At 32.4% G+C, this 16,099-nt stretch overlaps 1 protein-coding gene across 2 annotated transcripts in view; it reads left to right on the forward strand.

Annotated features, from left to right (window-relative positions):
- The first annotated feature begins 4,504 nt into the window (after positions 1-4,504).
- LOC149933745 (queuine/queuosine transporter SLC35F2-like) overlaps positions 4,505-16,099 on the forward strand; it is a 164,982-nt gene continuing 153,387 nt past the window's right edge. For both annotated transcript variants that reach the window (XM_090155360.1, XM_090155361.1), the window contains exon 1: positions 4,505-5,061. In XM_090155360.1, the coding sequence (XP_090011486.1) occupies positions 4,943-5,061 (119 nt within the window). In that variant the 5' untranslated portion in view covers positions 4,505-4,942. The remainder of the gene's footprint in view (positions 5,062-16,099) is intronic.

Here is a 16,099-nt window from a genome sequence, read left to right on the forward strand (position 1 = left end):
ATTTATTTATTTATATAATTATTTATTTTTTTTAAATATATATTTATATATTTATATATTTATAAATTTATATAATTATTTATTTTTTTTTAAATATATATTTATATATTTATAAATTTATATAATTATTTATTTTTTTAAATATATATTTATATATTTATTTCTTTATATATTTATTTTTTAAATATATATTTATATATTTATTTCTTTATATATTTATGTTTTTATATATTTATCTTAGTAGTTTAAAACCTATGCATCTAAAAAAGGGCAGGCGTTCAATTTATTAAAATAAATCAATTACACGAAAACCAAAAACCAACGCCAAACGAAATCATAACAAAAACCACTTTTGAACAATTTTTTACCTTTGATGCAACATATTCCTGAGTTTAAAAGTTTGGAAGAATAAATCACTAATTTTGTTACATTTCTTATGGTTGAGATGAATTTAAATTATGACTTATTTCCCACGAAATTACGTTTGGTTACTTTTTTAGCTAAAAATCTTGTTTAAAGAAAAGAAACTTAAAACATTCGAAATCCCTTAAAGATAATTTGGTTATCATATATAAATAGTCACGGCGTTCACCAAGGGGTAGTTTAAGCTTAAGTTCAAAGGCTTTTCGGCTAAAAGTGGGGTAGAGATATTTCCCATTGCTGTTCCCCAAAGAATGTTGTTCCCCAAAGTATGTTGTTCCCCAAAGTATGTTGTGCCCCAAAATATGTTGTTCCCCAAAATATGTTGTTCCCCAAAGTATGTTGTGCCCCAAAGTATGTTGTTCCCCAAAATATGTTGTTCCCCAAAGTATGTTGTTTCCCAAAGTATGTTGTTCCCCAAAGTATGTTGTTTCCTCCATAGAGAAGCTATTTCACCATACTCTACTAGAATACCTTTGAACTGTTGTTTCGATAATTATTAACTTTAACTTTAACTTAAATAAGAAATTATTTAATTGTTTCAATTTATTGGTCATCTTTGTTTGGGTCTTTGTCGTGATTAATTTTAATAAACTTTATTTATTTATTAATTTTATTACAATGAATTTATATTATTATTAAGTAACTTAGAAAAATTACTTATTTTTGTGGCTAGGCAGACAGTTCAAATTCAATATATTACCGAAGATTATAATTTTTTAAGGAATAAACTTAGACTATTAGACGTTTCAGTTTACCTAGTGCCGCGTTGTGGTTAATGCGGGAAGCTTGCTGAGTTGCTGCATTTTAGTCTGCTATGGAGACACTGTGGTGTAAAATTTAAAGCAGACGCTTTGTAGTTATTATTTGCTAAATTTTATTTAGGAGCAGAAATAAATAAAATACTTACATAAAACTAAGGCACCCCCGTAAGCCTATTTTCACTAGCGACTTGTAAAGCAAATTAGCAGTGTTCGGGTTATGGGAAGGGGAAACTGAAGATATCAGGGAAAAGCCCCTTTATTTAGTGAGGCAAGAACTGGCAAACTCAAAGCACCAGGAGTTTCTTTAGTCAGGCCACCAGTGTTTCTTTCAGACATCCCCCGGAAAAAAGTATATCGCCCCCCCGGAGCTTCCCCTTTTTCCAACGCCACTGCCAGACGTGCATGGAGTGCTACGCTCGCCACTGGATACCGGCACCTCCGGATGTCTGGGAAACCCCCCCGAAGAAAATTTTCTGAAAGAAACACTGCAGGCCACAAGCTGGAATCAAACCCGCCTCCTCTTGCTGCGAGGCGAAAGTGCTAGCCACTTCGCCACCCCAAAACATGTCATTGTATTCTTCCGCAACGGAAATTATTATTTTAACTAATAGTGACAATAAAAATGATGTTTGGACATTAAAATACACACAATCCTCCAATGTGTTAAATATAATCTAAATATTAAATTTGAACAAATTTTCAATCATCTTGAACTTAATAAACCCAAGAGGAATTTTATCGAAATTTAATTTTTTTTTGTTACCTGGTTTTAGAAATTAGGCAGCGAAACACGAGCACGTTCATTTAATTTAGATTTTAGATAAACCATATGTTTTTTAGTTATTTTTAAGAAGACCGAATTGTTCAACTTACCTGCATGGTTTTGGAAAAAAGGTAGCGAAACACGAACTCTTATTTAAAATAAATTTTAGACCATTAGTACAGTCAAAGATACGGCTCTGTGCACCGATTACGCGGAGTGATCAGCCCCTCGTGTGGAACACAAACTTTTGCAACTCCGGTCGCTCTTGCCATTGGCTTTCAAAATGTTTGGCGCCACTGTACAGGGACATTTGAAAAATTGAAGGGGTCTTCCATAAAGATTGTTGTGTAGGTTATATTCCCTTTAAATTAATTTTTAGACCACTCGAATTTTCCAAGTTACCTGGTTTTTGAAATAAGGTAGCGAAACGCGAACTCATTAGCAGATTATTATTATTATTATTATAATTATTATTAATTTAAATTAATTTTTAGGCAAACTTAAATTTTCGAGTTACCTGGTTTTGGATATAAGGTAGCCATGTTTTTTTTTGAGTTAGATGGCGCCTGTATCAATTGGTACGAAATTCAAATATCACAAAAGTTCGTAAGTTGAATGTTAGATTCCGCGAAATGGCCAGAAATCCCACTTAAAATTAAAATTTCTTAACGAAACCGGAAACGTTGTTCAAAAATGATCAGAGATCAGTAGTAACTTAAAATATAATTTTCAACCAAGCTGCTGTTAATTTAAAAAAGTGTGTAGATTTAAAGTCGAAAATCACGAAAAACCACTCTAATTGAAAAATTATTTATTTTTTGGGCTCCATTTTCAAAAATTTATAACAGGCTATCGAGGGCATGATATTTCCATAATTCTATTAAGGGGGAAGACTACTGTGGCCATTGTCTACTCTTTCGCGCTATTTCAAGCTGAACTCTTTTAATTTTGTATTGTAACTTATAAAATTAATATTTAAGTGTAGAACAGCCTCTTGTTTAGTGCCTAAAATGTTTTTTACAATTTTAAATTTAAAAGAAATTAAGTTATAACGTTTTAATTCGGACCCCCGGAGCTAAACAAGTTGGGCAAGTGCCCAAACTACCTTTTAGTTAGGACCTTATATCTCGATAACTATTAATATTAGAATTATCAAAATTATTTTAAGCACTAGAGGAAGGTTCAGCCTAATAAGAAAAATATAATTCAATTATTTAATTGTTAAAACAGAAACGTTCAGCTTAAACGAAAAAGAGGCTTTTACTATATTCTTCCCCCGTAAGTGACCGTGAGCGCGTGCCGGCCGTCGCGTGATAAGTGGTTTTAAAGTTTGGTATTTGTCTAGAGTTGATTTTCGTTTTGGGTACTACGTCAGTTCTACGCCACTTAACACGTATCTATCGATAATTATTTTAACTCACTGACACCCTAATGAAGCATAATTATAGATTTATGTTAAAGCTACATACATTACGTGGCGTATTAATTATTTTAAAAGCGATACAAAACCGTTTACTTCAGCTCTCGTTCAAAGATGTGTTTGTAACGTGTTTTTATAATATAACGTCACACTCTGGTCTTGACGTAACTCTTACGTTACATAACTTTACTATTACCATAAGTAACATAATGACCTTGGGGATCACATTTTAACAAATAGGTGGTATTCACGAGAAGATGGCGGCCATTGCACTAAGGTAGATAGTCATGGGGGAAAGGGGGATGACACTAGCCTTCCACTACAGCGATGATGACGTCACGAGAATACACCCTATAGTAATATTATCGAGGGTCGGACATTTACCAAAATCTCGTACACTTTGTCTAAAATCGCAAAATCTTCTAACTCTCTCCATGGTAAATTAACATTGAAATCCCGAAATCACTTCAACAAGTAATGATAAAATCGCCAAAATCTCTACGAAATCCCGAAATCCCGTACAAAATAATGGCAAGTGTCCGACCCCTCGAATATTATCTTAGGACCTATTGAGACACTAGGTGGTTCTGTACTAAAATAAATCTTGAAAAGGAAATAATTTCAAGATTTTGTTTATGATTGTTATACATATTCTTTTAATTGAATTCACATGTAAAGCACATATTAAAAAACATCTGTCTGAGTTTGCAACCCCTTTTATATTATCAGTTTTCAAAAAAAAATAAATTACAATGAGTTTCCCCTATAGCATTTTCGTTTTAAGCGATTCTGGACAATTAAATTAATACGTATATAATAGTTTCGTTTCATCAGAGCGAAGTGGTACCGTGGTATTATCATAAATTACTCATTAAAATTACGTATAAATCGTTATAGTACAGTTAACAGAGACAAAAATTCCCGTCTTTTAAAACCGCCCATTTTCCAGCTAACGCTTTATTCCGTACCCTAGAAACTCTCTACTTCAATACCTGGAAAGTTTCCGTTCACCGATGTTTTAATTCTCCGCTACTAGATGGCGTCCTAATCTGGCAGCACGAATCCTCTCGGAGCCACCGCCGCCACCGCCGGCCGCGCGAGTCGATACTTCCCGCGCGCGCCGCCACCGGCCCGAGTCGATACTACCCGCGAGCGCCGCTACAATATACCGTCGAAGTACTCTCTTCCCGGTGAACCTGTCTCTCTCGCTCTCTCTTCATTCGGCGCTCGTAGAGTTCGATAAGCGGCGGCAGTGGGCGTAGACCCGGTTCGTAGACACTGCTTAAATTTGGTCGACGTTCTGCCGGAAAGAGGCAAATCGGGATTTACGTTCGCGAGGAGAGGCTTAAGCCTTGGCGAGTCTTAAAAGTGGCGCAAATACAGCCGAAGAAAAAGGGGAACTTGCGGTAACGAATTGAACCTCCTAAACACGAAGAATCTCGTTAAACCTTTACGGGTGATTTTCAGCGGGATTGTCGTTGGTAAATGGTTTTGCGTCGCGTTTCGGCGTCTCTTCGTGCGCTAAGGGACTCGAAATTACAGCGCGCACGCCGCGAGTGAAGCCCGTTGTGTGCCATGGACGGGGAAATTCAGCGCGAGTTCGATGGCGAGTCGTTGTCGTCCAGGCAGGGACCTGTCGTCGCGAGACACCGTTCTATCAATTGCTGCGGATTTTTTTCGGAGCTGGGAAAATGGTGAGTCTAGACTCTCTCTTATTTTTAACTCCTTTTCGCCCTTCGCCGACGTGGCCCCCTCCCAGCGCACATTCCGTTATTTGCGGGCGTTTTTTCGGAACGAGGGAGCCGTTTTTAAAATGCGAGACGCGTTTCTCTGGATTCCTAATACACTCGCTCTGGGAAGATGAAACCTCGACGGCCTTGATACAGTTAACCACGTGCTTTTTCGGATAGAGGGTAGTATGGAATTTCATCTGCGTCTGTTTTCCAGCAGGTGTTTTTGATCCGATTTAATTTATTTACAGACAATGGTATTATTACATTTTAAAAATGTATATTACGCTTAATCAACGAAATATTTCGCGTTATTTATGCTCGAAATGTATACATATTTAGTGTTATTTTTACCGGTTAGGTGTAAATATTCCGCGTTATTTGTACTGTAAAGAAATAAATAATTAGCTTTATTTGTACTGGATGGAAATAAATAAATAAATACATTTATTTATTTGTACTGGAAGGGGATAAATAATTAGCTTTATTTGTACTGGAAGGGGATAAATAATTCGGTTTATTTGTACTGGAAGGGGATAAATAATTCGGTTTATTTGTACTGGAAGGGGATAAATAATTCGGTTTATTTGTACCGGTAAGTGAAATGATTTCTCTCTTTTGTACAGAACATGACAAATATTTCACGTTATTTATATTGAATGGGACACATATTTTGCTTGATTTGTAACTGCTAGGGATGAATATTTTATGTATATTAATTGCTATGTACATATAAATATTTCATTTATTTTAACTAGAAATGGATTAGTGTTTTACGTTATTTGTACTCCCAAGGAAGAAATTAATCGCGTTAATTTTACTGGAAAACGAGAAATTTGTTGTTATTTGTTCTGGCTAGAGATATATGTTTTGAGTTAATTTACTGGAAACGGATTTTTTTATGAGTTACTTATACTGAAAAGTACGAAATATGGTGTTATTTTACTGGCTATAGATAACTATTTTTTGATTAATGGTAATGGCTTGCGATAAATATTTTAATTTAATTATTTGTACTTAATAGAAGGACACATTTTACAGAAAGTGAACACATTTGGCGTTATTCGTACTGACAATTGAGAATTGCAAATACTTCATATTTTGGTTTATCTATTTTATTTTTTTTAATATCGTATTATACGTTCATATATTTGATAAAATAAATGTATGTTTTGCTGTATGGTTTGACGTACAGCTCGGTCGTTCAACTTGCAGCTGTTTATTTTTATTTTTCAATGTTGTGTTTCATGTTAAGCCTATTTTCATAAGTTAATTTTCTGCACAAAAGAGTGTCACCACGTTGTCTACGAACTTAAGACTAAACAATTGGGTCTAATACGCGCGCATTTTTGCTTCGTCGACCGATGCGTTATAATTGTTTTTTTTTGAAGTTGCGTATTTGTCTCGCTAGAGGCGCTTATCCCATTTTGCGTCATATTCTGTAAATACCAATTATATTTTCTCATATGCTCTTTGCGATGATAGTTCTACGAAATTTAGTGATTTTAGATAGTAAACGTTTTATTGGGGATTTTAAAGTTTTATTTTGATTAATTTTTATGTGATTAAATTGGCTGGGTCTTCTCTGTGTCGCAGTAAAATATTGCCGAAAGGCCCAAACTTATTTAATGCGGCTTTTTTAGCATTGGTCACTGATTTATAGTATTGATCACGGATTTCTAGTATTGGCGACCGATTATCTATAGTATTGGCGACCTATTATTTCTAGTATTGGCGATCGATTATTTATAGTATTGGCGATATATTATTTATAGTATTGGTGACCGATTATATATAGTATTGGTGACCGATTATATATAGTATTGGTGACCGATTATTTATAGTATTGGCGACCGATTATTTATAGTATTGGCGACAGATTATTTATAGTATTGGCGACAGATTATTTATAGTATTGGCGACAGATTATTTATAGTATTGGCGACAGATTATTTATAGTATTGGCGACCGGTTATTTCTAGTATTGGCGACCGGTTATTTCTAGTATTGGCGACCGGTTATTTCTAGTATTGGCGACCGGTTATTTCTAGTATTGGCGACCGGTTATTTCTAGTATTGGCGACCGGTTATTTCTAGTATTGGCGACCGGTTATTTCTAGTATTGGCGACCGGTTATTTCTAGTATTGGCGACCGGTTATTTCTAGTATTGGCGACTGATTATTTCTAGTATTGGCGACCGGTTATTTCTAGTATTGGCGACCGGTTATTTCTAGTATTGGCGACCGGTTATTTCTAGTATTGGCGACCGGTTATTTCTAGTATTGGCGACCGGTTATTTCTAGTATTGGTCACCGATTATTTCTAGTATTGGTCACCGATTATTTCTAGTATTGGTCACCGATTATTTCTAGTACTGGCCACCGATTATTTCTACTATTGGCCACCGATTATTTCTACTATTGGCCACCGATGATTTCTACTATTGGCCACTGATTATTTCTACTATTGGCCACCGATGATTTCTACTATTGGACACCGATGATTTCTACTATTGGCCACCGATTATTTTTAGTACTGGCCACCGATTATTTCTACTATTGGCCACCGATTATTAGCAATGTCTTCTTTCCAAAAAAAGGGCTGTTTTTGTCGCAGGTTAAGAGACTCAGGGTATTTAAAATAAAGAAACTTAATTTATAAACATATCACTAAAATTTAGTTAAATTATCAAAATTTTGGCTTAAAACAGATGAGAAAAAGTCTGGGAATTTAAATGCAAAAAACTTTGACTTCGTATTTGAGTTAATACTAAGTATCTACAAAAACGTTTCGAACTAATTAAAGATTTTAAATCTACGCGTTTCAACGACTTTTTTTTAATACGAGTACAATAATTAAATTAATCAGAGAAAACGCAAAAATTTGCATAATTCAACGCTATTTCAATGCAGAAATAAAATTAATTACATTTCCTTTTCAAAAATTGAGTAAAACATCATTTCCATGAGAAGTTATCGATTTCTCATTTTTGAACGTAGCAAATACGATCCTTGGGTTATCCGCGCGTGCATCCTCGAATCGGCGCTTATCGGGGCTTCCATTGTTCTCCTTCGTTATCGATTGGCTTTTGTTTCGATATCTTTTCAAACCATTTCGCGGAGAGGAATTGATAATGATTTTAAAATTTGCGCCATCGAGGAGAAGCCCGCTCGTAGGGGACTCTAACCGCACAGTGCTCTCGAGGAAATCGATACGGCCTGGATGAAAGTACTCGGCGGTTCACCTTCCCGGCGACATTTACTCTTACAGGTGAAACCGCGTTGGACGAAACAGCGAACGATCGTGCATTTCCTTTTATATCCAATAATTCTGAATTGGTCCGTCAAAATTGGATTCGTCAAATCCTAGAAACCAGAATTGGCCCCGTAAAATCCTGGAGCTCTGAATTAGTCCCGTAAATTCCTTAAAATCTGAATTAGTCTCGTAAAATCCAAAAAATTTCAATAAGTCCCGTAAAATCCTTAAAATCTCAATTGATTCCGTTAAATCCTAAAAATTTCAATTAGTCCCGTAAAATCCTAATAAATCTGAATGAGTCCCGTAAAATCCTTAAAATCTCAATAAACTCCGTTAAATCCTAAAAATTTCAATTAGTCCCGTAAAATCCTAATAAATCTGAATGAGTCCCGTAAAATCCAAAAAATTTCAATTAGTCCCGTAAAATCCAAAAAATTTCAATTAGTCCCGTAAAATCCAAAAAATTTCAATTAGTCCCGTAAAATCCAAAAAATTTCAATTAGTCCCGTAAAATCCAAAAAACTTCAATTAGTCCCGTAAAATCCAAAAAATTTAAATTAGTCCCGTAAAATCCAAAACCTTTTAATTAGTCCCGTAAAATCCAAAAAATTTCAATTATTCCCGTAAAATCCTAAAAAAACAATTGGTCCCGGAAAATCCTTTAAATCTGAATGAGTCCCGTAAAATCCTAAACATCGGAATTGATCGTGTAAAATCCAATAGTTTAAATGATCCTATAAAATCCTATAGTTTTGAATGATCATATATAATCCTATCGTTTTCAAATGCTTCTATAAAATACCATAGTTTTCAATTTATCCTTTAATTCCTATATTCTTCAAATGATCCTTTCAAATCCTATAGTTTGCAAATGATCCTATAAAATCCTATAGTTTGCAAATGATCCTATAAAATCCTATAGTTTGCAAATGATCCTATAAAATCCTATAGTTTGCAAATGATCCTATAAAATCCTATCTTTTTCAACCTATCCTTTTTAATCCTATAATTTTAAAATTATCCTTTAAAAACGTTGTTTTAAAATTGTCATTTAAAATCCTAAAAATCTGAAGTGGTCGCGTAAAACCATATAGTTTTCAAATGATCAAATAAAATCCTATAATAACATAATGATCCTTTAAATCCTATAATAACATAATGATCCTTTAAATCCTATAATAACATAACGATCAAATAAAATCCTATAATAACATAATGATCCTTTAAATCCTATAATAACATAATGATCCTTTAAATCCTATAATAACATAATGATCCTTTAAATCCTATAATAACATAATGATCCTTTAAATCCTATAATAACATAATGATCCTTTAAATCCTTTAATTATATAATGATCATTTAAATCCTTTAATTATATAACGATCCTATAAAATCTTATAATTATATAATGATCCTTCAAAATACTATAATTATATAATGATGCTATAAAATATCCTACAATTTATATAACTGTTTATATTTCATATTTATATAAATTATTTCAAAATTTTTTAATATCGAGTTTCGAGTCGAGTTTCAATTTTTTTTCGAGTTTTCGAGTATTTAGGCTTAGCTTAAAAGGGGGTTTCGAGTACCCGATGATTTAGGCTTAGGTTTCGAGTACTCGATGATTTAGGCTTAGGTTTCGAGTACTCGGATGATTTAGGCTTAGGTTTCGAGTACTCGGATGATTTAGGCTTAGGTTCCGAGTACTCGATGAGTTAGGCTTAGGTTCCGAGTACTCGATGAGTTAGGCTTAGGTTCCGAGTACTCGATGATTTAGGCTTAGGTTCCGAGTACTCGATGATTTAGGCTTAGGTTCCGAGTACTCGATGATTTAGGCTTAGGTTTCGAGTACTCGATGATTTAGGCTTAGGTTTCGAGTACTCGATGAGTTAGGCTTAGGTTTCGAGTACTCGATGATTTAGGCTTAGGTTCCGAGTACTCGATGATTTAGGCTTAGGTTCCGAGTACTCGATGATTTAGGCTTAGGTTTCGAGTACTCGATGATTTAGGCTTAGGTTTCGAGTACTCGATGATTTAGGCTTAGGTTTCGAGTACTCGATGATTTAGTCTTACTTTTAAGTACTCGATTCTCTACACTATCAAAATTCTTTTATTCAGACTTCTTTACTCAAAGAAAAGAATTTTTCTTTTCGATATCACTGGTCTCCGAAAAGAATAATGGGTGTTACGTTTCTTTGAAGTCATTTTGCAATAATTGAAAACCGAAAACAAAGGCCTGAACTAACGACTGAAGAAGTTAGCCACATCTAAAAGTACAGTGCAGTCTACATTATGGTTTTAGTTTTATTTTCGTTTTGTACATCTACACACTTAGAAATTCTATCCAATCAGGAAGAATCTACATTTTATCTTCAACCAATAGCTTAGGCGTTACAAAGTTTTATATTTGTAGTTTCATACCTTTTTCAAAATAAACTCTAATATTTTTCAAGTTTATTCTGAAAACTCGCGAGTTTTGAGCTAATTTTTAAAACTCAAGATTTTCGAGTTCATTTGGAAAACTCGCGAGTTGGGACTGGTTTTAAATAAGCTTATCGAGTACTCGAAAAATAAGCCTTGGCTCAAATTTCAAACTCTGTTTCGAGTCTCTCCTCTAATGGCTTTCGATTCGAGTACTCGACTCGAAACTAATACGACATTAAGTATTTATTGTGATAGTTTATGTGCAAGCAGGTTTTGCTGATCGTAGATGACGCTCGAGTTGCTCCGTTAGTGCAAAGCATAACGCTGAAATAATGTAATGAAGGGACGTTTAAATAGTGTCAATAGTACAATTTAGGCGGCCCCATGACAAAACCTAGTAAATGCCATATTTTTAAATTAGAGATAATTAAGTTTTTATATTTTGATGTACATTACTTCTCATGTACTAGGTTTGGCCGTGATTTCGAATTGTATAAAAAATATTGCGGTAAATTTAATCACTAATCGATAGGATTCCCAAATCCAAAGCTTTTAAATTAACAAAATAGAGAACCAAGGCATTGAAATCAAGATGTTCATATATTTTATTAATTTTACACTCATGTAATGTACAGTTATTTTTGGTAGCTTAGGAATCATATAAAAAGAAACTTATCAGAGCACGGACCTCGTGGAAGTTGGTCATGATAACGTAAATAGATGACGCCACTGTATTGTGATAATGACTTTGGTCAATTAAGGTATTTTTGCCAATTTTAGAATTGAAAAATGTAACTTTATCAAATATGGTTCGTGCAATTTAAGAAACCTACTTTTCACGTGCTTCTGTAACTGATAATTAATTTTAATTACTATCAGTGAAAAAATATAGTGCTTGATTATGAACGCCGGATTTAAAGAAAATATAACCATTACCATATGTAACATAATTTCTTATAAGTGTGTCTGTTTAACATCTCTGTACTAAAAAATTAAATGAGACCTTGTTTCACAGCCACCAAAGAAAATACGGACTAACGTCTCGCAAAACTGGTTATAACTTCCTCCCCTCCCCGCCAGAACTAGTTTTGATGACGATAAAACCGTCATCGACTGGGAAGATCTCATTGAGTAAAAGTTCTTTCTGGCACACTTATGAGTAATTGTGTTACATATGCCTTAACAGGGAAGGTTACGTCAATACCGACTTGTGGCGCCGCTATCTGGAAAGTAGTAGAAATTTACAATTTTCCATTCTGCGGTGAGGCCTAAAGAAATATCGGTGATTTGCGCTATAGCAGGAGTTTGCCACAATTTTAGCTCCGTTACCTTTTAAATATTTATCTGAAACTTCTACCATGCCTACGATGGAAACAAACATTTCGACGTTTTAGTCGGTGAGATTGCCTTCAACAAATAACAAACAAACTATTAAACCATTACTTTTGTTACTTGAGCTGTGAAAAGCCAACATTGACGATTTTACTAACTGCAGGGTGACCAGACTATATTTTCCTATATTTTTAATGCCTTCCTATAAATTCCTTTATTTTACCCTATTTTCCTATATTTTCCTATAATTTCACGGTCTTTGGATAATGAAAGAAGTTTTTTGTACGTGTCATCATCTAGTGTAAATACTGCCATTTTCGAACAAAATCTTGAAATGTACGCGCTTGGTAAATCCGCTAAGTGATCCAACAATGCAAGAAAGCAAATACTTTTAAATTATATCGATATGCAATAATGACCTTTCTATTTTTCCAATATCTTCCTATTTGGTGTCCTATATTTTTCTATAATTCGCCTATTTAGTGTCCTATACAGGTTTGTTTGATTTAAATCAAGTTGATTTAAATCAGCGATTTAAATCGCGATTTTAATCAAATGATTTTTTTAAAAAAATTGTTGATTTAAATCTGTTTCTATAAAAGATTGTTTAAAAGGTATTAAATTTCCATAAATGAGAGATTTACTATTGAATTATTATATTTTAGACCAATTTTGTCATAATATTACACTATTACCTATCACTATCACGATCCCTTCCCCACCTCATTTTTGGTTCTTGAAAATAATGGACTCTCCCAGGCTGAGAAATAAGGAATTGTTTTAAACTGGACCTGTGGCCAGTAGAGCCTAGGTAGTTTAATTAAAAAAACTGGCCACTTACCATTTTTAACCTTCAAAATCAGGCTTTCATCATTTATGGTCAAATTATCTACTCTTGAGTCTTGACAATATGTGCTAGGGCATAGGCTTGGTGGGTTAGTTATTATGGGTATTTCAAAATTTTGGAGTGTTAAATAAAGAACTATAAATCTTAAAGGGAAAAACTTTGAATTAATTAAGTGGTCACCAGGGCCACTAACACCCCAGGCAATTAATTTTTAAACTGTCCCAGCTAATTTTTAAACTGGCGATTGGCCTGTGATAGTGCCTTATTTCTTACACAGTGTAGTTTTACTTTTCAAGGTTGCTCCTGTGATACAAACATACTTATTTCTTAGAATAAATATTTTTGACATGATAAAACTGTCTACTATTGAATATTATTTATACAAAAATAATAATTATATCAATAAGCTTATATATTGCTTTTAAAAAGTGACAAAAACCTAAAAATTAATGAAAAATAAAAAAATCGATTAAAATCAAAAAAATCCGATTAAAATAAAAAAAATCGAATTTTTTGATTTTTTTAAAAAAATCAAAAAAATCAACAACCCTGGTCCTATATTTACCATAATTATCCTATATAAATTCCCATATTTTCCTATAATTCTCCTATTTAGTGTCCTATATTTTCCTATAATTCGCCCATTTAAATTCCTATATTTCCCATAATTATCCTATATAAATTCCTATATTTTCCTATAATTCTCCTATTTAGTGTCCTATATTTTCCTATAATTCGCCCATTTAAATTCCTATATTTCCCATAATTATCCTATATAAATTCCCATATTTTCCTATAATTCTCCTATTTAGTGTCCTATATTTTCCTATAATTCGCCCATTTAAATTCCTATATTTCCCATAATTATCCTATATAAATTCCTATATTTTCCTATAATTCTCCTATTTAGTGTCCTATATTTTCCTATAATTCGCCCATTTAAATTCCTATATTTCCCATAATTATCCTATATAAATTCCCATATTTTCCTATAATTCTCCTATTTAGTGTCCTATATTTTCCTATAATTCGCCCATTTAAATTCCTATATTTCCCATAATTATCCTATATAAATTCCTATATTTTCCTATAATTCTCCTATTTAGTGTCCTATATTTTCCTATAATTCGCCCATTTAAATTCCTATATTTCCCATAATTATCCTATATAAATTCCCATATTTTCCTATAATTCTCCTATTTAGTGTCCTATATTTTCCTATAATTCGCCCATTTAAATTCCTATATTTCCCATAATTATCCTATATAAATTCCTATATTTTCCTATAATTCTCCTATTTAGTGTCCTATATTTTCCTATAATTCGCCCATTTAAATTCCTATATTTCCCATAATTATCCTATATAAATTCCCATATTTTCCTATAATTCTCCTATTTAGTGTCCTATATTTTCCTATAATTCGCCCATTTAAATTCCTATATTTCCCATAATTATCCTATATAAATTCCCATATTTTCCTATAATTCTCCTATTTAGTGTCCTATATTTTCCTATAATTCGCCCATTTAAATTCCTATATTTCCCATAATTATCCTATATAAATTCCTATATTTTCCTATAATTCTCCTATTTAGTGTCCTATATTTTCCTATAATTCGCCCATTTAAATTCCTATATTTCCCATAATTATCCTATATAAATTCCCATATTTTCCTATAATTCTCCTATTTAGTGTCCTATATTTTCCTATAATTCGCCCATTTAAATTCCTATATTTCCCATAATTATCCTATATAAATTCCTATATTTTCCTATAATTCTCCTATTTAGTGTCCTATATTTTCCTATAATTCGCCCATTTAAATTCCTATATTTCCCATAATTATCCTATATAAATTCCCATATTTTCCTATAATTCTCCTATTTAGTGTCCTATATTTTCCTATAATTCGCCCATTTAAATTCCTATATTTCCCATAATTATCCTATATAAATTCCTATATTTTCCTATAATTCTCCTATTTAGTGTCCTATATTTTCCTATAATTCGCCCATTTAAATTCCTATATTTCCCATAATTATCCTATATAAATTCCCATATTTTCCTATAATTCTCCTATTTAGTGTCCTATATTTTCCTATAATTCGCCCATTTAAATTCCTATATTTCCCATAATTATCCTATATAAATTCCTATATTTTCCTATAATTCTCCTATTTAGTGTCCTATATTTTCCTATAATTCGCCCATTTAAATTCCTATATTTCCCATAATTATCCTATATAAATTCCCATATTTTCCTATAATTCTCCTATTTAGTGTCCTATATTTTCCTATAATTCGCCCATTTAAATTCCTATATTTCCCATAATTATCCTATATAAATTCCCATATTTTCCTATAATTCTCCTATTTAGTGTCCTATATTTTCCTATAATTCGCCTTTTGAAATTCCGAAATTTTCCTATAATTCGCCTATTTAAATTCCTATATTTTCTTTTATTTAATATTATTTAGCGACTTGCACAAGTTATAAGTTAGAACAATGAGTAAAAACAACAATATTTAAAAGTGCACAAAAATGTATTCTTCCAATAAACAAATTTTTGTGCACTTTTAAATATCGTTGTTTTTACTCATTGTTCTAACCCCTCCTATATTTTGATTTATTTCTCCTATTTAAATTCCGATATTTTCCTATAATTATCCTATTTAGTGTCCTATATTTTCCTATAATTAGCCTGTTTAATGTCATATATTTTCCTATAATTCGCCTATTTAATGTCATATTTTCCTATAATTCGCCTATTTAAATTCCTATATTTTCCTTTATTTCTCCTATTTAAATTCCGATATTTTCCTATAATTATCCTATTTAGTGTCCAATATTTTCCTATAATTCGCCTGTTTAATGTCATATATTTTCCTATAATTCGCCTATTTAATGTCATATTTTCCTATAATTCGCCTATTTAAATTCCTATATTTTCCTTTATTTATCCTATTTAAATTCCGATATTTTCCTATAATTATCCTATTTAGTGTCTAATATTTTCCTACAATTCGCCTATTTAATGTCATATATTTTCCTATAATTCGCCTATTTAATGTCATATATTTTCCTATAATTCGCCTATTTAAATTCCTATATTTTCCTTTATTTCTCC

The sequence above is a fragment of the Leiobunum rupestre genome, chromosome 8 (genome assembly GCF_980474605.1).
Source record: "Leiobunum rupestre chromosome 8, qqLeiRupe1.1.hap1, whole genome shotgun sequence".
Lineage (NCBI taxonomy): Eukaryota > Metazoa > Arthropoda > Arachnida > Opiliones > Sclerosomatidae > Leiobunum > Leiobunum rupestre.